Source organism: Coregonus clupeaformis, chromosome 26, assembly GCF_020615455.1.
Source record: "Coregonus clupeaformis isolate EN_2021a chromosome 26, ASM2061545v1, whole genome shotgun sequence".
NCBI classification, from domain to species: Eukaryota; Metazoa; Chordata; class Actinopteri; order Salmoniformes; family Salmonidae; genus Coregonus; species Coregonus clupeaformis.
The window spans coordinates 27762685-27790334 of NC_059217.1; the positions used below are offsets into that span (position 1 = coordinate 27762685).

The following is a 27650-nucleotide window of genomic DNA, read 5'->3' on the forward strand; positions in this document are numbered from 1 at the left end:
TATGGACCTAAACACAGATGACAAATAATAAGCTGTTACGATTGGTTTTCCATCATGATGAAACTTGGACCTCACGAAGAGCACCAGGAGGAATCTGATATGAAGTTCTCTACTTTTACATCACTGTCTGCAGACTTGAATGATTTTATTTTGCTCGTTTTCAGTTCATTTTACAGGTGATTTTCCAATTCAATGAATTTCTGGAGACATGACCCACTGGGCACACCACATCATTTCAGCATGGAAATTGGGGTAATATTTGGTTGAGACCTTTATTCACCCACTCAAAAAGACAGACAGAAGTTTGTTGAATTCCCAATGTGTTATCACTATGCTTTCAACCATCTGAAAGCACAACCAAATTCCAATGGAAAAACAATGTCCGATTTTCTGTTTAGTTGTCATCTAAATGTGTTATCACAGCACCTTCAACCATTTAAAAAGCACAACAAAGTTAAAATGGTAATACAATGTCAGATCTTTTGTATTTATATAACAACAATGTGTTATCACTGTGCTTCATTAAAAGTACATATTGCAAGTGATCAGTGCTGTTAGAGATTCTGCGCAGATTATTTTAGCATTTGTGAAGATCTCCACAGACCTGCGATCTTTGCATCTTGAACAAGCTTTCTATGATTACATAAGAATACATTTATAGTTACAGTAGGTTAACCTCAAAATGTGGCCATGGATGTGTTAGTCATTTTAAGGTTGAATAAATACTATTACATTAGTTTGTAAGATAGCCTTAACTTTAGGCTATTTACTGTATTACAAAAGTAATGTTGAATTGTGTTTGGTTGACAACGCAAACAAATATAAACATTTAAAGGATATCTATAATGCTTGCATAGTTCCATCTGAGCCACTGGCTTAATCATATTCTTGACATTTAATTTTTGGTTTAGTTGGAGATGTGAATCCAACATATCATTTGATAACTTGTCGACAAATTAATAGGCTATTTACTGTATTGCAAAAGTGATATATAATTGTGTTTGGTTGTCAACGCAACCAAATAATATTTGAACGAGATTTATGTATCTTTTGTGCCACTGAATTAGTCTGACTTTAATTCCAGTCTGTCTACAAGTTAATAATCAAAGTTAAATAATAGGACTACATTTAAAACTTTAAATGCACTTTAAATAAAGTTTGATTTAATTGAGTCCTATTCTTTAACTTAGATTTTTGGTTTAGATGGAGACGTGAATCCAACATATTGATTAACTTGTAGATTAAAATTGAAATCAACCAAAGCTTGTATTGTCTATTTTTTGTTGAACCCTGGGTTGAATTGAAACAATAGCTGTTGACTTAGCAAATGCTATATATGCCTAAATAGTATCATTGATGATATGACTTATAAAGTATGGTTACCCTTTAGAATGACTTTGATAGCAACAGTGAATATATTTAATTATTTAGAGATCCATCAATAAATCATTCTCACGATAGCACATCGGTAGTCGTCAGTGTGAAATATCAAAGCTAAGCAGGACTGGGCCTGGTTAAAAAAACCTGGATGGGAGACCAAATTAATAGCTGTTGTAGATAGGTCAACTCTCCAGTAGGAGGTGCTGCCCAGCATATTGTTTTTTTTCTGATAGTGGATATACAATTGAAGAGCGGACATTGTTTCAATGGTACAAATTCAACATGTTTTATACAAAAAAAATGTAATGACATAATCCTGTGGTTGAAATTTCAACCTCAAAACAACACTCAAAACAATGTATTTTCCATGTAGATTCCACATCACAATACATTGACAAATTACATTGACACAATGTTGATTCAACCAGTTTGTGCCCAGTGGGAAGGAAATTCTGCCAGGTGACTATTCATAAACCTTTGCTGGGGACTGTACAGTGCATTTGGAAAGTATTCAGACCTTGACTTTTTCCACATTTTGTTACAGCATTATTCTAAAATGGATTAAAATGGTATTTTTCCCCTTCATCAATCTACACACCATACCCCATAATGACAAAGCATTTTTACAAATGTATTAAAAATAAACTGAAATATCACATGTACATAAGTATTTAGACCCTTTACTCAGTACTTTGTTGAAGCACCTTTGGCAGCGATTACAGCCTTGAGTCTTCTTGGGTATGATGCTACAAGCTTGGCACGCCTGTATTTGGGGAGTTTCTCAAATTCTTCTCTGCAGATCCTCAAGCTCTGTCAGGTTGGATGGGGAGCGTTGCTGCACAGCTATTTTCAGGTCTCCCCAGAGCTGTTAGATCGGGTTCAAGTCTGGGCTCTGGCTGGGCCACTCAAGGACATTCAGAGACTTGTCCCCAAGCCACTCTGCTGTGTGCTTAGGGTTGTTATCTGTTTCCCTCGATCCTGACTAGTCTCCCAGTCCCTGCCGCTGAAAAACATCCCCACAGTGTGGTGCTGCCACCACTATGCTTCACCGTAGGGGTGGTGCCAGGTTTCCTCCAGACGTGACACTTGGCATTCAGGCCAAAGAGTTCAATCTTGGTTTCATCAGACCAGTGAATCTTGTTTCTCATGGTCTGTCCTTTAGGTGCCTTTTGGCAAACGCCAAGCGGGCTGTCATGTGCCTTTTACTGAGGAGTGGCTACCGTCTGGCCACTCTACCATAAAGGCCTGATTGGTGGAGTACTGCAGAGATGGTTGTCCTTCTGGAAGGTTCTCCCATCTCCACAGAGGAATTCTGGAGCTCTGTCAGAGTGACCATCGGTTTCTTGGTCACCTCCCTGACCAAGGCCCTTCTCCCCCGATTGCTCAGTTTGGCCAGCTCCAGGAAGAGTATTGGTGGTTCCAAACTTCTTCCATTTAAGAATGAGGGAGTCCACTGTGTTCTTGGGGACCTTCAATACTGCAGACATTTTTTTAGTACCCTTCCCCAGATCTGTGCCTCGACACAATCCTGTCTCGGAGCTCTACAGACAATTCCTTCGACCTCATGGCTTGGTTTTTGTTTTGACATGCACTGTCAACTGTGGGACCTTATATAGGCAGGTGTGTGCCTTTCCAAATCATGCCGATATCAATTGAATTTACCACAGGTGGACTCCAATCAAGATATAATAATAATATGCCATTTAGCAGACGCTTTTATCCAAAGTGACTTACAGACATGTGTGCATACATTTTTACGTATGGGTGGTCCCGGGGATCGAACCCACTACCCTGGCGTTACCAGCGCCATGCTCTACCAATTGAGCTACAGAGGACCACAAGATGTAGAAACATCTCAAGGATGATCAATCGAAACAGGATGCACATAAGCTCAATTTCGAGTCTCATAGCAAAGGTTCTGAATACTTATTAAATAAGGTATTTCTGTTTTTTATTTTGATTAATTCAGCAAACATTTCTACAAACCTGTTTTTGCTTTGTCATTATGGGGTATTGTGTGTAGATTGATGAGGGGAAAAAATGATTTTATCAATTTTAGAATAAGGCTATAACGTAACAAAATGTGGAAAAAGTCAAGTGGTCTGAATACTTTCCGAATGCACTGTATGAACTATATAGTATTGTGAGTAGGTATTATTTTCATGAAAATATTTAATACAGATAATGTCGTCATAGGCTATTATAATTCACAGAGGCAGTGTTGAGACACTTTTTAGCTTTCAGTTGACTAATGACTTTACATAGACCTACCTAATTTTCCACATTTCTCCAGCATATGAAATACTGTCCCTACCTGCCAAGGCTTGTTTCTGTGAGGTGATTAATATCGATGATGGATGGTTAAAGTCAAGCTATGCACCTTTCATCCAGAGTTATGCATAATTTAGGTTATCTGACAGATAGGGCCGTATATTTGATTTAAAGGCTTTTAATGGCTTTTAATATTATCACAGGAGCTTCTTATCTATAATAAAAATTTACAAAAAACAGCGGTATGACACTAGCTATAGAAATGACACACAAGTGGAATATTGTGCTACCTGAGAGTGAATAGTAGCAAACATATGAATGTACTTAATTTTGAGTCTACTACTTTAATGCAATCAAATGTTCACAAATTAAATGGATATAATCTTCTACTAACGCCTACAGGACTTCCTTATGTCATCTTCCCTCATTGATGTTCCCTCACGTCACCCCCCTCCTCCGCACACTCCACTGGCTTCCAGTTGAAGCTCGCATCCGTTACAAGACCATGGTGCTTGCCTATGGAGCAGTGAGGGGAACGGCACCTCCGTACCTTCAGGCTCTGATCAGTCCCTACACCCAGCCGAGGGCATTGCGTTCATCCACCTCTGGCCTGCTGGCTCCCCTTCCTCTGCGGAAGCATAGTTCCCGCTCAGCCCAGTCAAAGCTGTTCGCTGCTCTGGCACCCCAATGGTGGAACAAGCTCCCTCACGACGCCAGGACAGCGGAGTCACTCACCACCTTCCGGAGACATTTGAAACCCCACCTCTTTAAGGAACACCTGGGATAGGATAAAGTAATCCTTCTACCCCCCAAAAAAATATAATTGTAAAGTGGTTATCCCACTGGCTATAGGGTGAATGCACCAATCTGTAGTCGCTCTGGATAAGAGCGTCTGCTAAATGACGTAAATGTGCCCTTGAGCAAGGCACTTAACCCTAATTGCTCCTGTAAGTCGCTCTGGATAAGAGCGTCTGCTAAATGACTAAAATGTAAATGTAATGTTCCCTATACACATGCAATATAAATATAATAAATACACAAAAACAGGTCTTATAAAACAGCATTGGAACTGTGATTTTATAGGTTAAATATACAAGATACAAAGATGTTTATTTTGTACAAATACCCACTCCCTTTGACACCGGATGTGTTGTGGATAGTTTCTCTCTTTTTTCAACGGTACAATCAGCAACGACGTTGGCTCCTTGGGCTAGTGCATTGGCGCTGCAACCATATACCTCAGTGAGACCAGCGATGGGAAAGAAAACTCGCACAGGAACAGGAGGACGCAGAACAATACTACAGCTTTTCCCACCTCGAAGCGGGACCGTCTGTGGAAGAGAAGACTCTTTAGGTTCAGTATCCGAAGGTAAAAACATGAAGACACCATCATATTTTATGTTTTAGTTTACGGTCGGTGGATGATTCGTTCAAAATCGGGCCCATTTTTCGCTGATCACACATTGGAGAAGCTAGTTAACTGGCCTAGCCGGTGATGTAGCTTAGCTAGCCAGTCGTTCAAAATGTAACGTTATGTTCCAGAAATTAATGTTATTGTTTTACTTGTTCACTATATTTAAATAACTAGTTCAGACGCAATGTAGGCAACGCTGTTTATTGATTTGTGGGTGTTTCGCGGGTTCTAAAGTGTTAACTAGCTAGGTAGCCTAGCCAGCTAACGTGACTGTTAGTAGGCTAACATACTGCGCAAAGAGCGAGTTGTAGTCGCGTGCGGCCTGTTGTCTGATTTCGTGAACAAACGCTGCATAAACCAGCGAACTAGCACGATGACAATTTATACAACTAGCTATGCCTATCAATGGTAGCTAGACTCGCACTACTGAGCCCTCTGCTCAATCCAGACCACATACCTAACGTTAGCTAGTTAAATGATCATTATTCAGCCACTTTAACAATTGCAATTATGCGTGTTTTGCAGACGAACAGGAGGGTAACTCTGATGAATACAGTTTCCCAAGAGAAGTAACCACAGAAATGAGGATGCCCGTTAAGGCCACAGGTAAGATCAGAAATTATGCACATCCCTTGACTTTTTCCACGTTTTGTTGTTACAGCCTGAATATAAAATTGATTAAATAGAGCTTTTGTCACTGGCCTACACACAAAACCCCATAATGTCAAAGTGGAATAGAAAATGAAACGCTGAAATGTTTTGAGTCAATAAGTATTCAACCCCTTTGTTATGGCAAGCCTAAATAAGTTCAGGAGTAAAAATGTGCTTAACAAGTCACGTCATAATTTGCATGAACTCACTGTGTGCAATAAGTGTTTAACATGATTTTTGAATGACTACCTCATCTCTGTACCCCACACATACAATTATCTGTATGGTCTCTCAGTCGAGCAGTGAATTTCAAACACTGATTCAACCACAAAGACCAGGGAGGTTTTCCAATGCCTCGTGAAGATCAACTATTGGTAAATGGGTTAAAATAAAAAAGCTGACTTTTAATATCCCTTTGAGCATGGTGATGTTATTAATTACACGTTGGATGGTGTATCTGTACACCCAGTCACTACAAAGATACAGGCATCCTTCCTAACTCAGTTTGCCGGAGAGGAAGGAAACCGCTCATGGATTTCACAATGAAGCAAATGGTGACTGACTTTAAATCCGTTAGTTTAATGGATGTGATAGAAGTGAGGATGAGTCAACATTGTAGTTACTCCACAATACTAACCTAAAAGTATTATTTTTTAGTCATTTAGCAGACGCTCTTATCCAGAGCGACTATACATTTTTGTATTTCATACTGCCCCCCCCGTGGGAATCGAACCCACAACCCTGGCGTTGCAAACGCCATGCCCTACCAACTGAGCTACATCCCTGCCGGCCATTCCCTACCCTGGACGACGCTGGGCCAATTGTGCGCCGCCCCATGGGTCTCCCGGTCGCGGCCGGCTACAACAGAGCCTGGATTCGAACCAGGATCTGTAGTGGCACAGCTAGCACTGCAATGCAGTGCCTTAGACCACAATGTGGCAATGAAATTCACTTTATGTCCTGAATACAATGTTTGGGGCAAATCCAACACATCAGAGTACCACTCTTCATATTTTCAAGCATGGTGGTGGATGCATCATGTTATGGGTATGCTTGTCATCAGCAAGGACAAGGGCGATTGTTAGGATAAAAATAAACGGAATAGAGAAAAACCTGGTTGTCTGCTTTGCAATTCACCTTTCAGCAGGACAATAACCAGAAACACAAGGAGAAATCTACACTGGAGTTCATTACCAAAATGACATTGAATGTTCCTGAGTGCCCTACTTACAGTTTTAACTTAAATCTGCTTGAAAATGTATGTCAAGACTTAAATGGCTGTCTAGCAAAGATCAACAATCAACTTGACAGAGCTTGAAGAATTTTATAAAGAATAATGGGCATGCTTTGTACAATCCAGGTGTGCAAAGCTCTTAGACTTACCCCCAAAAAACTCACAGCTGTAATCGCCACCAAAGGTGCTTCTACAAAGTAGAAGGTGTGAATACTTATGTAAATTAGATGCATGTATTTCATTTTCAAGAAATGTGCAAAAAAAAATTCACTGTCATTATGGGGTGTGTATTTAATCCATTTTGAATTCAGGCTCTAATACGCTGTGGAATAAGTCAAGGGGTATGAATACTTTCTGAAGGCACTGTATGCCATATTGTGGTGTGTGTGTCTTGGCATATCTCTGCTTGTGTGAATTTGGTTCAAACCCGGGTCTCCTGCCATAAGACTGTCATCCTGCTGAGCTCAAGCCTATGCATTAGCTGGGGGAGGTAACAAAAGACGTCTTCGGTCCTGTTTACTAATCGCGTGCACACAAGCATGGTTGCCTATGTACATTACCTGACCAGCAACTCTTGTTTGTGCGTTTCTCCTCAGAGGGTCTGTCCCTCCTGGGGGCCTATGAGGACAGTGATGAAGAAGAGGATGCTGACTTCCAGCCCCCCACCGTCAGAACCCAACACCAGTCTGCAGACATACTCGCCAATTTCATGGCCGTGAGTATATCAATACTGTATTTCTGTTAGGGCTGTTCCCGACCCCCACATTTGTTTTGGGTCGACAGTCATCGGTTCTTGTGACCAATCGCACATTTTTTCACTTCAATTTTTCCATATAGACACACCCTATGTGTTTTAATAAAATCAACTATATGCACCGAGCTTGTTTGTTTTAAGCACACTGTTTGAAATAATTAATACACACAAATGACTCGCGGGAGCCAGATCAAGATGACCAGAACCTGTTCATTACCCTCCTCCTGCTGGCCTTTGCAGATTCTGCCATTACGCGCCTGAAGTTGCCGGTAATATGCTACACCAGGGGTCGGCAACCTTTTTCCATGTGGAGTGCCAATTTACAATTTCTTACTATTTCTACCGATCTGCGTGCCAGTTATGATTTTATGCACATTTTTGTGGAACTGTTTTAATTTCAATTATAATAACTTATTTTTGTTATTGCCAACTACGGTGAGGGAAAAAAGTATTTGATCCCCTGCTGATTTTGTACGTTTGCCCACTGACAAAGAAATTATCAGTCTATCATTTTAATGGTAGGTTTATTTGAACAGTGAGCGACAAAATAACAACAAAAAAATCCAGAAAAACGCATGGCAAAAATGTTATAAATTGATTTGCATTTTAATGAGGGAAATAATTATTTGACCCCCTCTCAATCAGAAAGATTTCTGGCTCCCAGGTGTCTTTTATACAGGTAACGAGCTGAGATTAGGAGCACACTCTTAAAGGGAGTGCTCCTAATCTCATTTTGTTACCTGTATAAAAGACACCTGTCCACAGAAGCAATCAATCAATCAGATTTCAAATGGCCACGACCAAAGAGCTCTCCAAGGATGTCAGGGACAAGATTGTAGACCTACACAAGGCTGGAATGGGCTACAAGACCATCGCCAAGCAGCTTGGTGAGAAGGTGACAACAGTTGGTGCGATTATTCGCAAATGGAAGAAACACAAAATAACTGTCAATCTCCCTCGGCCTGGGGCTCCATGCAAGATCTCACCTCGTGGAGTTGCAATGATCATGAGAATGGTGAGGAATCAGCCCAGAACTACACGGGAGGATCTTGTCAATGATCTCAAGGCAGCTGGGACCATAGTCACCAAGAAAACAATTGGTAACACACTACGCCGTGAAGGACTGAAATCCTGCAGCGCCCGCAAGGTCCCCCTGCTCAAGAAGGCACATATAAAGGCCCGTCTGAAGTTTGCCAATGAACATCTGAATGATTCAGAGGAGAACTGGGTGAAAGTGTTGTGGTCAGATGAGACCAAAATGGAGCTCTTTGGCATCAACTCAACTCGCCGTGTTTGGAGGAGGAGGAATGCTGCCTATGACCCCAAGAACACCATCCCCACCGTCAAACATGGAGGTGGAAACATTATGCTTTGGGGGTGTTTTTCTGCTAAGGGGACAGGACAACTTCACCGCATTAAAGGGACGATGGACGGGGCCATGTACCGTCAAATCTTGGGTGAGAACCTCATTCCCTCAGCCAGGGCATTGAAAATGGGTCATGGATGGGTATTCCAGCATGACAATGACCCAAAACACATGGCCAAGGCAACAAAGGAGTGGCTCAAGAAGAAGCTCATTAAGGTCCTGGAGTGGCCTAGCCAGTCTCCAGACCTTAATCCCATAGAACATCTGTGGAGGGAGCTGAAGGTTCGAGTTGCCAAACGTCAGCCTCGAAACCTTAATGACTTGGAGAAGATCTGCAAAGAGGAGTGGAACAAAATCCCTCCTGAGATGGTGGCAAAACCCTTGTTGGCAATCAGAGGTTAGACATTTCTTGTAGTTGGCCACCAGGTTTGCACACAAGTACTAAGTCATGTTTTGCAGAGGGGTCAAATACTTATTTCCCTCACTGTATGTAAAAATAGCCTACATAAAGCTAACACATAAACATTGCAGGTAGAAAATATCCTGATAAAAATATTTTTAAAAATCCTATAAATCAGATATATAAATGCAACATGTAAAGTGTTGGTTTCATGAGCTGAAATAAAATACCCCAGAAATGTTCCATACGCACAAAAAGCTTAGTTATCTAAAATGTGAACTGTAACTCCGTTAAATTGTTGTATGTTGCGTTTTACATTTTTGTTCTGTAATAATTACGTTTCCACTGGATCAGAGCATGACATTTTACCATTTCACGCAGAAGCTCAGTGGCTATCGAAAGGGAGAGAGCTGGAAAGACTATTGTTCCCAATGGATGTAAAAACACGTAGTTTACTTGCTTTTTGAGGTGAAGAGGGATTACTTTGAGAAGCTCCATGGGTCATTAGTAGTGGTGAGTTAAGACGGTCAGAAATACTATCAGACATCCCCAAATGAGCACATTTCATACATTTGCGTGCGGGCCATGTAGCCTAGGCCTACTATTACTTACTCAACATTGACAGGAGCGCTCCAAACAATACAATAACCACATTGACAACTCGTGAATTAAATCAATCGAAACTTGTTTCTCACAGGTGTAGCATAGGTTGTGAGCTCTGCAAACAATTTGTCCACTCCGACAATGAGAACGGTAATGGACGATAATATATTGAATGCATTAACAGAAATAGCTGTAAACAGATTAGAAATGATGGGAATTAACTGTAAATGTACTACTGGTGATCTACGTAACGGTGAATGATACACTAAACAAAGGGCAAACGATTCACACAATTAAGTTATGAAACAATTAATGCTTATGAGTTGGCGAGAAAGTGCCTTCTGTAGAGAGACGCGCCTTGTGCAAGCCATGCTTCCCTTCACTCAACATTTAAAAATTATACCTAAGACGCGTTATTTTCACACATACTGTAGGCCTAAGGAATATTATATCACTGTGTCTGGTCCAAAGCAGTAGCCATTTATGGAAAACCAATGCAATTTCACTTTTTGTCTATTTTTATGAAATTACTTGGTATGCCAAGGCAAATACCTTCGCGGCACGCGTGCCTTACGTCACCGATGCCTGTCTAGAGTGATGGACTGTGCCATCCCCGCAGCCTCCGCAATGGATTAGTCCACTGTCAGGTGCGAATCAGACGGGTGTCTCGTCTGCCATTAAAATGTTTATATAATTGCGACTGCTCGACTAAAATCTGTCGCTCAACAGCCTATCGACCAGTCTACTAAATGGGGTCAGCCCGAATTTGTTTTTCACTCTTTTCGTAGTTGTCTTAGAATGCTATACACGTGATTGCCACGTGTTGGCCTTTATTTCCCTGCTTTAAAAAAGTATTTAGACAAGTGGTGTCCTTCAACAAACTTTAACTGTCTCACCCCCAAATAGGAAATTGACGCCATCACTACACAGCCGGGCTCAGAGGAGCCCACAGGGGATCGGTCGGCCCCAGCCCCCACCCCACCACGTCCAGAACCCAAAGCCCAGCAACATGCCTCTGAGATGGGGACAGAGCTGGAGAGTACTGGGGTGGACTTCCAGTATGATACCCATACTTCACTCGCTGGAGGTGACCGGTTTTATTGTATTTCATACATTTGTGCAGAACTTACCTAAAAAGTAGCAGATGGCCATTGTTTTATGACGTGTGAAGTGTGCGGTTCTGCTGATCTAGAGTTCCTTATTTGTTTCCTGTCCACCAGTGGGAGGATTGGAGATGGGGGACTGGCAGGAGGTGTGGGATGACAACACAGGTTGTTACTACTACTGGAACACTCAGACCAACGAAGTGGCCTGGCAGCTGCCTTACTACCTGGCCCACCAGGTGCAGGGCCTGCAGCAGTACGCAGACAGGTGAGGTGTTAATTACTACCTGGCCCACCAGGTGCAGGGCCTGCAGCAGTACGCAGACAGGTGAGGTGTTAATTACTACCTGGCCCACCAGGTGCAGGGCCTGCAGCAGTACGCAGACAGGTGAGGTGTTAATTACTACCTGGCCCACCAGGTGCAGGGCCTGCAGCAGTACGCAGACAGGTGAGGTGTTAATTACTACCTGGCCCACCAGGTGCAGGGCCTGCAGCAGTACGCAGACAGGTGAGGTGTTAATTACTACCTGGCCCACCAGGTGCAGGGCCTGCAGCAGTACGCAGACAGGTGAGGTGTTAATGGACGGTACAACATAATACACAAATGTTAGTCATACACAAGTGGTTTCCTACGCCACAGCATGACTCTGGAATGTGTTTCTACTTAGTTTTAGATTGGACCTGTTTTCTATTTCATCCCCAGTAGCTCGACAGTCAACGGCAACGGCGCTACTCAGAGTGCAGGTTGCTATGCTGAACAACACTCCACTGCTGTTAGTGCCCTGACATCGAAGACAAAAAAGGTGAGTTATTAGAGTACTTTTGTGTTCAGTGATTCAGTGTGAATCCCAAAAAAAGTACTCTCCTGCACATTTGTTGGCAAAAGTGTGGCTATGCCTAACGCTGTGTGTCTCTTTGTCAGGAGGTGATGGAGAGTGTGGTGGCCCTTACCAGTGAGGAAGAGGAGCGTCGTGGTGTGGCCGCCTCTCTCCTCGGTCCCCTCATCCCTGCGGCGGTGAAAGAAGCGGAGGAGAGGTGGAGGAAAAGGCTGGTGGGAGGGCTGGAGGAGAGGGAGAACAGCTTGGAGGATAGCCTCCCAGGGTCCCCTGCTCCCCCCCTGAATGAGCCAGATACCCCTGCACACCCCCTGAGGGACCAACGCAGCAGGAACCAGTCTGAGGAGGACTCTGATGCAGAGGAGATGGAAGAGGACACCATGGAGCTGGAGCTGGCTCTGGACAGGAAAAAGGTCATCTTATGTTTTATTCATCCTTTATTTAACCAGGGATGTTGCATGTACATCTTTCAAGTTAGTTTATATATTGTGACTCTTTTGAAAAGGTCACAGACAGATGTTGACAATTCAACACGTGCAGAATTAGTGTGTCCGGTCGGGAGTTATCCTTTACCATGAATCCAACATGAGCATTTGTCCTCTTTGTCCCTCTGCCCCCTAGGCCGAGCTGCGGGCGTTGGAAGAGGGCGATTGCAGTGCGGGGGGCTCCAGCCCCTGTTCTGAGGCCAGTCAGGAGGCCACCGGGCCTCGTAGTCTGCTTCTGAAAAACGCCAAGTGGAAGACTGCCTTCCTCAGAGCAGCCAGCCCAGACTCAAACAGCAGGGGCTCAGATACACGGGAAGACCCAGACACAGGTGAGTGTCTGGAGAACCGTTAGTGTGCGATCCAGTCCAGATACACAAACTCTGAGCAGATTACATTATTATATTGTTCGGATGTGGTTCATCCTGGGATGTTAACACTTCTCTAGGACCAGGGCTGGACTTTTTTTAGCCACTTGTCCTTTGGACAAGGTAGGACTTCTTAAACATTTTATTTTCACTTGTTCAAAAGCTCAAATCACTTGGTCGGTAACACCATTGGCCAAAAAGGTAAATTAAAATGGGTGTATGAGTCAAGGAACCACTTCACAAAATAACATTATTACTGGTATTGACAATGGAAGGCTGCTGGTCTCTGATGCCATGTATTATATCTCCTGCATTTGTGGCCTTGAGCAAGGCACTTAACCCCCCCCACAAAGTAATATACTGCACTGATGGGCTACTGTATAAAACACGTGGTCCGTTAACCCTCCATCTGGTGAGCTACTGGGTGTGCAGGCTTTTTATCCAACCCTGCTCAAACACACCAGAGGCAGCTTATCAAGGTCCCGTTGAGCAGCTGTTTCTTTTATTATTGTTTTTTACAATGTAGTATGTTCGAGCAAGGCTTGCGCAAAAGCCTGCACACCCAGTAGCTCGTCTGGCCTCTCCAGGAAGAGGGTTGGCCACCCTGGCACTATACAATTACAACAAACTACTTACAGTATGTCTTTATAAAATTATTCCCTCATTCAATGAACCAGGAATCAAATGGCTAAGATGGGCGAGGTAGCTAACTAAGATGTTTATCTATTTTGTAAGGTTAAATAATTCAGTGTTCAGGGAAGATCTTGACAGCATAGGTGTTACTTTGTCAGAATTACATGGCCAATATTGAATTGTGGAGAATCCTAGCCAATTTCGAGCACTTGAGACTGTTTTACAACCGGAGTATGCAGTATTGGTTTCATTGCTGACCCAAAATTAGCTATAACTGGGCAAATAACTCACTAGCAATTATCAACAAATGTACAAACGTGGCTAGGCTCGCTTTGATCTCAAAAGAAAGACTGCTCATGTCTGTCAATGCGGGACTACAATTATTATACTCCGACACACTCTGCAGAGATTGGGAGGACAGTGAGCAAAACATCGCATCCGGAGAACACTTTGATCTAAATCCGATCCAATTATGATCGGAGTAGCCTAAGTATTTGATATTGTGTTTTTTGTGTGATCTTTTTTACTTGTCCATTCATACAGTTTAAATCTATAATCTGCTTATTCGTAAAAAAAAGAATATAATAATATATATATATATATATATATATATACATAAAAAAAATTACTTGCCCCTTTGCAAGCGAACACAGTTAATGTCAAGCCCTGAGGACTTAAGATCTGATATGCTGCCCAGACAAACTCTGTCATACACATGTAGGGTTAGCCTTAATACTAGTCCTCTTATGCATGTTTTGCAGCACATTCCAAAGTCCCAGAGAAGGCTGGGGAAGAGGAGGACAAGGAAACTGGGGACAAAACAGTTACTAAAGTGCCACCAAAGGAGGAAGTGGAAACTCCAGAGCTCAAGGTACTGAACCTTTATCAACTCTCACACCAATTTAACTCTTCGTAGTAGGGCCTCCGCATGAGAACCATGGGCCTACTCATGAGTGATTTTAAAATAACTGGTGGCTAACTAATTAATAAAATGTTTTGAATGATCAGTTTCAGATCGGAGAACTTGCCAACACCTTAACCAGCAAGATGGAGTTTTTGGGGATCAACAAGATAACTATCTCCAACTTCCAGCTTCTTCTGTTACAGACTGAGGTAGGAGGACCATGATCTGTCATAGTTTATCTACAGTGACAGCCTATATCTATAGGTCCAGATTATATTCTCTTTGCTTTTAAACCACACTAGTTGGCTAGCTGCATCTCTCAATGATGAGAACTTTCACAGACCTGTACTGAATAACTGTGATTGCAAGTTATCGTTCTGATGGGAGATGTTTATTTTTAAAAATTAATTTGATAACATCCTCTCCTCATTTTAGAAAAAAAAGGTACATGCCTAATGGTCATTGTCCCCCCTCCCTTTATTCCCCTTCCTTTCTCTCAGACGCGGATCGCTGACTGGCGGGAGGGGGCTCTGAACGGGATCTATCTCCGCCGCAGGCTGCAGGAAGCCGCCGAGCACATAAAACATTACGAACTTAACGCCGCCCCTAAAGGCTGGTCGTGCCACTGGGACAGGTACGCTCTCCTTACCTTTAACATCTCTAATCACCCCCCAAGCCCTGTGACAACGACCCCCTCAGAGCTGGGGTCGCCACCTTTTTAACCTGATATGGGGGAGATCCTAACTAATCTGTGGATTAAATGAAATGGAGACAGACCCTCAAGGTTTCTGTGATGCAATGCTGGCACTCTGCGCTGCCAGTGGTGATGAGGGAGCAGCTTGATCCCCTAACACTACCACCAGAGAAAGGACCCCCTGTCCTGTCCAACCATAGCCCAGACTCTGGCGCTTGTCTTGGGGGTGGGGGCTCTGTAGGCTGTTTTGGGTGTCCAGACAGTGGAACAGAGGTACAGTAGCTAGGAAGGTGGTTGTGTGCGAGAGCTTTGCACTTTACAGGACTACAGCCCCAGAATGCATTGCTGGGCGACATGATTGACAGAGTGACGCCCCGGAAACGAGGAGTGTCACAAACCGCGTCAGTTAAAGCGAAGACGGAGCGTTGACGAGGACCCAGCAGGTCAGACCAACTCTATTTCATGTTTCCTGTTTTTTCCTTGATTGACTGAAAATTGATAGATATTGCTGATGTAAAAAAATATTGTATAAAGTGTAATGTTTTTTGCCTTTGGTTGTTGAGTTGAAAATCAAGATGCCTATCTCTCTGGCATCTATGTTTGGGGGGCAAAAAGTTCTGTGTATGTTGTCATAACAACCATTATGTGAACATCTGAACCCTGCTTTGATTGACTTTGCAGGACCCAAGCTGTTTGTTTTGTTTTATTAATTTGGTTTTGAGAGCGTTAAGGTGGGTTCCCCATCAATGTCACCCATCCCGATCTAATCTGGCCTTTTCTCCTGGATGGCTAATCTGGCTGTCCAGCCCAACATTCCCCCTCTATGTGGCAGTCCCATATCTCCCCTCCCCCCCCCACTGCCCAAGGTATACTGCGACTCAGCCAGTTATGAGGCCAGCTGTTGAGACTGTCTTGTATCTCTGTTCTCCCTCCTTCTAGAGAGCAGAGGAGGTATTTCTATACCTACGACCGCACCAGTGCCTCCCAGTGGGACTTCCCAGCAGAGGAAGAGCGGGAAGAAGGAGCGAAGGAACCCAAACCCCCGCCCGTACCCACTGGTGGGCTCGCAGTCGCAGGTCAGTCCCCAAGACCCTTTACTGTCCTCTTACAGCCTCCATATCTACAGGTCCAGATGAATATCTTGGCCTTGAACCACACTAGTTGGCTAGTTGCATGACTCTCAAGGAAATTTCACAGACCTGTACTGAATGACTGAAAATCTGAAGGGAGATGGACAGCTTAGCGCATTTGGCTTTCAACGAGTAGGTCTTGAGCTATGGAACCCGCCACTGTCATATGTTACTAACTAGTCAGTATTTGGTTAACCTTAGTCCTCTGACAAAGAAAGGGTACATAACTAATCCCAGCTTTTATACATTTTCTATCATATTGCAGGAGCTTCAATCTTCACACCCATCGTCCCCCCTCAGCCTGGCCTTCCCTCCTATTGGTCTGTGCCTCAGCCCCCACTTCCCCCTGACCAGCCCCCTCCCCCTGCTGACTCCCCCCCGCCTCCCCCTCCACCCCCAGAGTCACCGCCCCCTCTCCCCCCTCCTCCCCTGGATGATGATGGAGAGATAGAGGAGGTAGAGATGGAGGATGATGATGATGATGACAGTGAGCCTCCAGCACCTGGAACAGAGCCTCCACTCCCTCCGGGCTTTGTCGGCATGAAGGTATGTGACCAGCCTTGTCCAGCAGTTGTCAAGTGCTAGTCAGTGGGCTTGCTGGTTTCTGTTAACATGACTCTAAATGATACATTTTACAGACCTGTACTGAATTAATGTGATTGCAACCCAAAAAAAAATCTGATAGGAGATGTGCTTAACAAGCATTTTGTTGGACATTAGCATAAGATGGGCTTTTACTGTAAGCTTATCTTTTTCAGTATTTTCTCTCCTCTCAGGTTGTGGAGTCTTCAGCCTCCCTGGGTAAGAGTCAGAAACGCAAGGCTTCAGGAGCAGGTCAGCTGACCAAGGCTGCAACCATCGGCAGCAGCGCCATCCTCTACACACAGACCACGGCAGGTAAAAAGCCATGACGCCGTCATCCAATCAGCCTGCTGGTTTTCATATTAACATTATTTTTGAAGTAGCAGGACTCTCTATGATGAGAACTTTCACAGACCTGTACTGAATTACTGTGATTTAAGTATTTTTCTGTTGGGAGATGGGACCGTAGTGTCTCACGGTATAGGTGTTTTAGTGAGATCATAGTTTACTTTTATGTTCCGTCCTGTGTCCTCAGCACCTGTGATGTCAGGAGCTGCCTACTGGGGTGTGTCTGCGGTAGCTACATCTCCACTGCCTTCTGAACCAGTGGCCCCACCTCTCCCACCTCCCCCTACCCACCCCCCGCTACCCCCCACTCAGGCCCCCTCTGCCCTGGACCCCACAGGGCTTAAAACACTGCCCACGGACAAGACCAAGAAACTGAAGAAGGATAAGGTGGGTGTCTTTGATTTTAATATCCAATTAGGGATGTGACAAATGTTTGATGCTTAAATGTTTAAAAAAAGAATCGTAATGATGTGAATTCACAATCCAGATATGGTTCTGCGTATGACCGCTAGGGGACAATGCAGTTCAATCTACCGCAGTCCTGGCTACCTACTTACCGTTCGTCACTAGTAACCACAGCCACAAAGTCATAAAGCCCACCTATTTCTACAATTTCTTGTTTTTGTAAATTGTTACGATCTAGGTAATTTTGACTATGGCTGTGGAAACCCTACCAGATGGCGCTCACCTTACTTACTTACAATTTTATCAATTTTTGAATAAGGCTGTAATGTAACAAAATGTGAAAGTCAAGGGGTCTGAATACTTTCAGAATGCACTGTACAAGGGGAAACTCAGCCGCAAGATGCCCAGTGATGCGAACCTACGGGCTTAATGCCTTTTTATGCTCGCTTCGAGGCAAGTAACACTGAAGCATGCATGAGAGCACCAGCTGTTCCGGACGACTGTGATCACGCTCTCCATAGCCAATGTGAGCAAGACCTTTAAATAGGTCAACATTCACAAGGCTGCGGGGTCAGACGGATTACCAGAACATGTACTCAGAGCATGCGCAGACCAACTGGCAAGTGTTTTCACTGACATTTTCAACCTCTCCCTGACAGTCTGTAATACCTACATGTTTCAAGCAGACCACCATAGTCCCTGTGCCCAAGAAAGCGAAGGTAACCTGCCTAAATGACTACCGCCCCGTAGCACTCACGTCGGTAGCCATGAAGTGCTTTGAAAGGCTGGTCATGGCTCACATCAACACCATCATCCCAGTAAACTCTAGACCCACTCCAATTCGCATACCGCCCCAACAGATCCACAGATGACTCAATCGCACTCCACACTGTCCTTTCCCACCTGGATAAAAGGAACACCTATGTGAGAATGCCATTCATTGACTACAGCTCAGCTTTCATCACCATAGTGCCCACAAAGCTCATCACTAAGCTAAGGACCCTGGGACTAAACACCTCCTTCTGCAACTGGATCCTGGACTTCCTGACGGGCCGCTCCCAGTTGGTAAGGGTAGGCAACAACACATCTGCCACACTGATCCTCAACAGGATTGCGTGCTTAGTCCCCTCCTGTGTCCCCTCCTCCCTGTCCAAGTTCCTTGGTGTCCACATCACCAACAAATTACCATGGTCCAATCACACCAAGAAAGTTGTGAAGAGGACACAACAACGCCTTTTCCCCCTCAGGAGACTGAAAAGATTTGGCATGGGTCCCCAGATCCTCAAAGTTGCGTTGAGAGTGCCCTGACCGGTTGCATCACCACCTGGTATGGCAACTGCTCGGCATCCGACCGTAAGGCGCTACAGAGGGTAGTGCGTACAGCCCGGTACATCACTGGGGCCAAGCTACCTGCCATCCAGGACCTATATACTAGGCGGTGTCAGAGGAAGGCCCAAAAAATTGTCCGACTCCAGTCACCCAAGTCATAGACTGTTCTTTCTGCTACCGCACGGCAAGCGGTACCGGAGTGCCAAGTCTAGGTCCAAAAGGCTCCTTAACAGCTTCTACCCCCAAGCCATAAGACTGCTGAACAATTAATCAAATGGCCACCCGGACTATTGCATTGACTGCTGCGACTCGCTGTTTATTATCTATGTATAGTCACTTTACCCCTACCTACTTGTACAAATTACCTCGACTAACCTGTACCCCCGCACATTGACTCGGTACTGATGTACAGTGGGGAAAAAAAGTATTTAGTCAGCCACCAATTGTGCAAGTTCTCCCACTTAAAAAGATGAGAGAGGCCTGTAATTTTCATCATAGGTACACGTCAACTATGACAGACAAATTGAGAAAAAATTGTCCAGAAAATCACATTGTAGGATTTTTAATGAATTTATTTGCAAATTATGGTGGAAAATAAGTATTTGGTCACCTACAAACAAGCAAGATTTCTGGCTCTCACAGACCTGTAACTTCTTCTTTAAGAGGCTCCTCTGTCCTCCACTCGTTACCTGTATGAATGGCACCTGTTTGAACTTGTTATCAGTATAAAAGACACCTGTCCACAACATCAAACAGTCACACTCCAAACTCCACTATGGCCAAGACCAAAGAGCTGTCAAAGGACACCAGAAACAAAATTGTAGACCTGCACCAGTCTGGGAAGACTGAATCTGCAATAGGTAAGCAGCTTGGTTTGAAGAAATCAACTGTGGGAGCAATTATTAGGAAATGGAAGACATACAAGACCACTGATAATCTCCCTCGATCTGGGGCTCCACGCAAGATCTCACCCCGTGGGGTCAAAATGATCACAAGAACGGTGAGCAAATATCCCAGAGCCACACGGGGGGACCTAGTGAATGACCTGCAGAGAGCTGGGACCAAAGTAACAAAGCCTACCATCAGTAACACACTACGCCGCTAGGGACTCAAATCCTGCAGTGCAAGACGTTTCCCCCTGCTTAAGGCAGTACATGTCCAGGCCCGTCTGAAGTTTGCTAGAGTGCATTTGGATGATCCAGAAGATCATTGGGAGAATGTCATATGGTCAGATGAAACCAAAATATAAATTTTTGGTAAAAACTCAACTCATCGTGTTTGGAGGACAAATAATGCTGAGTTGCATCCAAAGAACACCATACCTACTGTGAAGCATGGGGGTGGAAACATCATGCTTTGGGGCTGTTTTTCTGCAAAGGGACCAGGACGACTGATCCGTGTAAAGGAAAGAATGAATGGGGCCATGTATCGTGAGATTTTGAGTGAAAACCTCCTTCCATCAGCAAGGGCATTGAAGATGAAACGTGGCTGGGTCTTTCAGCATGACAATGATCCCAAACACACCGCCCGGGCAACGAAGGAGTGGCTTCGTAAGAAGCATTTCAAGGTCCTGGAGTGGCCTAGCTAGTCTCCAGATCTCAACCCCATAGAAAATCTTTGGAGGGAGTTGAAAGTCCGTGTTGCCCAGCGACAGCCCCAAAACATCACTACTCTAGAGGAGATCTGCATGGAGGAATGGGCCAAAATACCAGCAACAGTGTGTGAAAACCTTGTGAAGACTTACAGAAAACGTTTTACCTGTGTCATTGCCAACAAAGGGTATATAACAAAGTATTGAGAAACTTTTGTTATTGACCAAATACTTATTTTCCACCATAATATGCAAATAAATTCATAAAAAATCCTACAATGTGATTTTCTGGATTTTTTTTCCTCATTTTGTCTGTCATAGTTGACGTGTACCTATGATGAAAATTACAGGCCTCTCTCATCTTTTTAAGTGGGAGAACATGCACAATTGGTGGCTGACTAAATACTTTTTTCCCCCACTGTAAATGTATAAAGCCTCATTGTTATTTAGTGTAACTTTTTTTTTTTTCTCTTTAAAACAAATGTTTTACTTTTGTTTACTTAGTAAATATTTTCTTGCCTCCATTGTTGGTTAAGGGCTTGTAAGTAAGCATTTCACGGTAAGGTCTACACCGGTTGTGTTCGGCGCATGTGACAAATAAAATTTGATCTGTTCTATGCATTGATGAGGAGAAAGGATTGTGAAAGATCAGTAGACTAATTCAATGTAATAAATCTTTCAATTGAAAGCGTCTCCTAGTTGAATCAAACCACAGTGACGCTGTTAAATGACAATCGCCCACTCTCTCCTTTATTCCCCTCATCCCTGGTTGCTGTGTCCAGTCAAAGAAGAGCAAGACGAAGATGCCGTCCCTGGTGAAGAAGTGGCAGAGCATCCAGAAGGAACTGGATGAAGAGGAGCAGTCTAGTTCTAGTGACGAGGACCGAGACCAGCTCAACAAGAGGAGCATCGAGGAGTGGAAACAGCAGCAGTTACTCACGTAAGACCCCCCCGATTTATAAATTGCACATTTCTTGGACCGTGTCAACAATCACGCTGTAGGCGTGCTGATCTGGGATCAGGTCACTTTCCATGTATCTTATTCATAATGATCTAAAAGGCTAAACTGATCCTACATCGGCACTCCTGCTGTGAGACGCTTGATGCATACAGCCTCTGATAGATAGATAGATAGATAGAGATATATATATATATATATAAATTAGAAGTCTGTTTGATCTCGTCCAGCAGTGGTTACAGTTCCTTAGTGTACCTGCTGGTTTTTGTTGACTGGACTCTTTTAAAGTATGATGAGAACTTTCACAGACCTTTGCTGAACTACTGTGATGGCACACAATTTTCTGATGGGAGACGTGCTTCAGGTTTTTATATTTTAGCTTCTAATACACACATTTTTGGTGAAAGGCAGTAAGAAACAGATTTATCTGTTGGATTGCAGGGGAAAAGCTGGAAAGAACGCCAACTTTGAGGCTTTACCTGATGACTGGCGAGAGAGGCTGTTGAAGAAGAGGAAGATGATGAAGAACACGTAACACACTCCCCTCCCCGCCTACACACACCCCTCCTAAACCTGACTCCAAACGTTGGATAAGAATCAGAGGACTGACTGTATGTGCACTTTTGACTCTTTCACTGTCATTTTGAAACAGGTTTTGAAAAGCCCTTCATATCTTGGTCTGTGAATACATTGGATGGGTTTTTTATTTTATTTTTTATTCTCGGCTGTAAAACCCACTAGTGTTTTTACATGTTAACCTACCAAACTTCTCTCTCTCCCTGTTTAAAGCATAAATGCTGTTTTCTGTAAAACGTTTGGCACAAAGAATTCTGGAGTTTATAAATATTTGTTTATAATGGAGATCAACTCTTGGTATGTTTTGACCTCCCCATGTTCCTCTTGGCCATTTAATAAACTATGATTAATAACATCTTCCTAATAACTGCAGTTTCTCTGAAGTATCAACTGTTCCATTTATTAGAGGGTGGATGGAAATGCAAGGTGCTGTCTTTTCTAATGCTTCAACTATAGTAATTCACAGTACTTTTAGGTATATCCAGAACATACACTTTCATCAGGGTTTCTTGTTACCTGACTTTGGATGGGAGTTTTAAGTGATGTATAAAAGTGCATTATCACATGACCTAATAGTGGAACCTCTTCATTGCAACACTACTTTCTGCAGATTTGTCAATTTAAACCAGTAGGTAAAATGTGTATTCAACCCAGTACCCATCCCGCTATATGTCTCTCTTCTCCTTGTCCAGAGTTAGCTAATTCATGATGACACTCCAATAACACAATGTGCCATTTATTATATCCTGATAATTGCAAAAATATATTTCCCTGTGCTGAAAACCATCAAGACTAGTTTGGTGGGAAGGGGAGTGTCTTTTTTTTGGTGGGGTGCAGTTTTTCAGCTGTGTACATTGCATAGGCCTATGTCTTAATGAACATCAAGAGTGTTTTATTATGATGGGGGGTGGCAATCATTTTGTATTCAAGTTCAATTTGGGGGGGGGACTTTTAATTGTCAGTTCATTATTAATTTGGCAGTGCCATCATGGGTATCTTCATTGACTGTTTTCACCTTTTTGGGACTGAATTATGAGTATCCACGGTCAGTTGAGTGTGATGGATCATGGCTAGAAGGGATGCAGCTAATGTCAGTGTTGTCAAATGTTGCATGTTTGAGTCTCGTCTGAGAATTTTTGCTAACCCTTAACCTACTTCTCCTAACCAGCGTAAGTTGTAACCGGTTTTCCTAACCTCTTCTGACATTTGTCTTGTTGGACATTGCAGCCGACGGGGCAAGCGACTGCCTGCTGACTGATCCACAAATCACCTTGCATCATAACGACACTGAACCAAAATATAAACGCAACATGTAGTGTTGGTCCCATGTTTCATGAGCTGAAATACTGTCCCATATGCACAAAAAGCTTATTTCTCTAATTTTAGGTAAAAAATTGTTTTATATCCCTGTTAGAGAGCATTTCTCCTTTGCCAAGATAATCCATCTACTTGACAGGTGTGGCATATCAAGAAGCTGGTTAAACAGCATGATCATTACACCGGTGCCCCTTGTGCTGGGGACAATAAAAGGCCACTCAAATTTGCAGTTTTGTCACACAACACAATGCCACAGATGTCGCAAGTTTTGTGTGAGCGTGCAATTGGCATGCTGACTGCAGGAATGTCCACTAAAGCTGTTGCCAGAGAATTGAATGTTAATTTTTCTACAATAAGCTGCCACCAATGTCGTTTTAGAGAATTTGGCAGTATGTCCAACCGGCCTCACAACCGCAGACTACGTGTATGGCATTGTGTGGGTGAGCGGTGTGCTGATGTCAACATTGTGAACAAAGTGCCCATGGTGGGGTTATGGTATGGGCAGGCATAAGCTATGGACAACGAACACAATTGTATTTTATTGATGGCAATTTGAATGCACAGCGATACCGTGACAAGTTCCTGAGGCCCATTACCATGCCATTCATCCGCCACCATCACCATGTTTCGGCGTCGATGTGGTTGTGCACAAGATTGCAGTGGAGGAGTTGCCTATTTAGGGTTGTATTGCACAAAGTGAGTTCATTTATGGCCACAAGAAGCAAGAAACCCTCCAGCACCAGCGTCGGAGGGAAAGTGATCCCAAGCCCTACTAATTGCCTACAGGAGGGGGTAGTGGGCAAACTGGCCCGGAATATGCTATTTCAGGGTCTTGAGGTCCCCATGAACGACCTTTAAGCTACATTATGAACTGGTGGCAAAGCTTTGTCCTCTGATGGTAAGCACAATCATGGGTACTCTTCCCCTCGCTACAACCGTAAGCAATCAATCACCTATTCAAGAAGCAGTGATGTCTTCCTAGAAATTCCATGTTGAACAGCTGTGTGAGAACCCTGTACCCAATGTCTCTGAGACAAACGTTATGGTCAGAAGGGCCAATCTTTGAGTAAGATTGAATCTGGCATGCTCTCCCAGTCTACATTCCACGCCGGAGTTGGTTGTATACCTGGGCCTAGATTCACATTCAATTAAGAACAAATCCAATAACTTTATTTTCAATAATCTAATTTCTTAACTTTTTGATAAAGGAGAAACATAAGAAATGGTGCAAGAACATTTCCAATAACCTTTTTGACGAATAGTAACTTCAGACACTACAGACAGAAGTTGGCACATCAGCGTTACCGGTTTCAGACAAGTCCCGTGACACTTGTAGATCAAAATGGAGAACAACATCGTGATCGCGAGATTCTCCCCTTTCCAAAGAGGTATCATAATAGTTTGTAGGCCAAACCGGTCAGACGCTTCAGACGTTTCCGTGAGAACGATTTTCGGGATGTCTCATGGTCTGACAAACACCGCTGTAGCTCGACGTCCTTCCACCACAAATGCTGAAGGGCGACGCAGTCCATGCAAAAAAACGTACATTGACGGATTCTGATGGGGATTTTTGTATTATGTTACTTAGATTGACGCACGTGTGCGTCAATAGACTCTTAAGGATTAAACTGGCAGGATCCTAGTTGAGGACGTGACTAACAAGTTGACTAGTGCTCTGTGAGTGTGGGTGACTAACAGGTGGAGCGAAGCCAATGTCTGCCTGAAGACAACAGACATCTTTCAGGTGGTGCTGTCTGTGCATAGAAAGTTGATGGCACAGAGGAAACACTATAAAATATACTATGCCACAAGGTACCCAAGCTGCACAAGAACATTGGATGCACCATCCAAACTTCAAGGCACCGAAAAACTGGAATCTACAGCCTTGAATTGACAGCCTTGTTTAAAGAAATTATGACCCGTCAATCTTTGAATAAGAAGGCTGAACAGAGCAGCATCAATACTGAGATTGAACAGCCGTGGAACAAGTGATATCCGTTTCCACCAGCTTCATCAGGGAGCTTCTACTAGAAGATGTCCTGATGAAGCTTGTCAAGAAAATATGCCCTATGCCAAAAATGGCCAAGAAGCGTCAGTGTATTCAGATAAGTGATCTGGTCACAGAGCTGACCAGATTGGTTGACGGTGAAGTGGCCAAAATATCTGATTTAGGACATGAGACAAGTTTGGATTCCAAGATGGCATCGAAGCTGCACAGACCTTGGGAGGGTCAAGTGTTTGAAACACTCCTTGAAAATGTTGGATTTCTTTGAAGATCAGGAGATGCTCTCCATTGTCTCCACCATTGGCCTCAGTGCCCACCCCATATGACAGCGATGCCTCAGACCTTGAGGACTCATGCAGTAAATCCTGCAGCAAGGATGATGTGGAGGAGGAGGAATCTGAGGGGGTGAATTATGCCACCGCCAGAAAGATAAAACAAGCCCAGATTACTCTTGAATGGTCATTTGCGTGTGCTTTTTGATATCGGTACCAATAAGTATAATTATAGGAATATGTAAAGGAAGTGAGATTGAAGTTTAATTGTGCATCCTTGAATTCTGTTCACAGTCCAGAGTGAGAATCGCCCTTGCAGACACTACAGACCAGCCAGAGGTGGACATTACCTTGGATTCTCCCCCTGTGAGTGAGTATTCCTGGGAGGAAATGTTCTCATAGACTTGTTGGCTGACAACGTCACAAAAATGATGCGCACCCATCGCAGAGGCAGAAAGATGGGTGTTATGATTCTGAAGAGTCAGATAGCTAACAACAAGCTTGTTGTATCTCGTTATTGATACCGTGTCTTGTTTTGAATCATGTCATGTCTATACTAATATGGCAAACATTTGCTAGCTAGCTAACCAACAACTGTAATGATATATTTGAGCGACAATAAGTGCTCATTGTACAAATTGATTTGTTTTCAATAAACATTTGGAGATGAAGTATAGTTTATATGTTGTCAACAATCTAAGCCGTCCACGTCTGTTTTGCCCCATAGTTGCGGACGTGTCGGTTTTGATGCTAAACAACCAACCCGTCTATGGGACAATTTTATATAAATAAGTATAAAGATATAAATAATTAATAAAGATATGTTTTATCAGACAATTATCCATCTGATAGTCTTACACGTTTTTATCTTGTCAGGTAAATTGTTGGAAGATAAGGAAGGGTATCTGGGGCTTCTTCCAGGAGTCCGGAAGGTCTGGAAACACTTGGTCACCTGCGAGTCCTCTGAGGGGTAACCTGGATGACATGCAGCCCATGTCAATTGCTTTTTCCAGGCTACATCTGAGGAGGACACCTCAACGGGCCCAATACTCTTTATTTCTTTTTTTTGTTAATTTTTTAAAAACTCAAGTGTCCCTAAAGCTACTACATTTGAACCAGGCTGCCAGTGGACTAGCCTACTATTAGTTTTGTGGGTATCTAGATGTGATGCCTAGCTTAGAAAGAATGCATTAATGATTAAACATAAAAGGTTTGTACTGTACTGATATAAATTGTTTCACATAACAAGCTGTGATTCATGTGAGGAGCTGTTAGGGAGTAGGGGGAGATAACAACTTGTGTCTCAAATGTCTCACATACACGAACACTGCCTTTTTGTTAAACCGCGCTCAAGGACGTGTACTGCAAAAAGGTGCTGACTCTACAGGTTGTGATGATAACAACTTATGCCTGGCAACATTGTGCAACAGTGGAGCGCCAAGGGGCTGGGACCAGCCTGTGCGCCAACGGATAGGCTGATTAAGTCTAAACCACGCTCAGTCTCTACTCTGATAGGCCCAGCAAGGAGCGGGAACTATCACTGTCAGGGTATTTAAAGAAGAGCCTGTAACAATGGATCAGTTCTCTGTCTGCCCTGCATGGTATTTCAGTGAGCCCGTATACGAACCATCATACTTATCATACATACATTTTGCATATAATAAATTTAGCTTGGATTGAATATCTCTTGATTATGTTTTCTCTTATTCCAATACCAGATTTGAATTACGCTATTTCTAACAGTTTCTACTCATTTAGGAAGGTGAACTAGTAGTAGGCTACTCAACATCAAAATTCCTTCTGGGTCTTTTGATCCCTTATCAGCTCATACTCCTGTAACTATGAAGGTGGTGCTTTTCCCTTTTAACCAGGGATTGATACTGCCATACCCTCGATTTTACATCTACACCAACTTTATAGATGTATTTTCATTTAACCATTTTGGGCTTTGGGGAACAATTTTTTTAAATGTCATTTTTCAATCACTTACATACCTTTTGCATAGCAGACTTTGATTGTGTTTTTCATTTTAGTGTGTAGGTAT

General features: G+C 43.3%; 1 protein-coding gene across 1 annotated transcript; it reads left to right on the plus strand.

Moving 5' to 3' along the window:
* The first annotated feature begins 54 nt into the window (after nucleotides 1–54).
* LOC121540594 (formin-binding protein 4) lies at nucleotides 55–22367 on the plus strand. Its single transcript, XM_041849590.1, has 18 exons — nucleotides 55–176; nucleotides 4812–5020; nucleotides 5591–5671; nucleotides 7547–7665; nucleotides 10980–11160; nucleotides 11294–11444; nucleotides 11883–11979; nucleotides 12099–12425; nucleotides 12634–12826; nucleotides 14257–14366; nucleotides 14504–14608; nucleotides 14900–15033; nucleotides 16033–16169; nucleotides 16489–16769; nucleotides 17000–17120; nucleotides 17341–17540; nucleotides 21261–21418; nucleotides 21878–22367. Exons 1-18 carry the CDS (start codon nucleotides 55–57, stop codon nucleotides 21969–21971), a joined length of 2820 nt encoding a protein of 939 aa, XP_041705524.2. The 3' UTR covers nucleotides 21972–22367.
* The last annotated feature ends 5283 nt before the right edge of the window (nucleotides 22368–27650 follow it).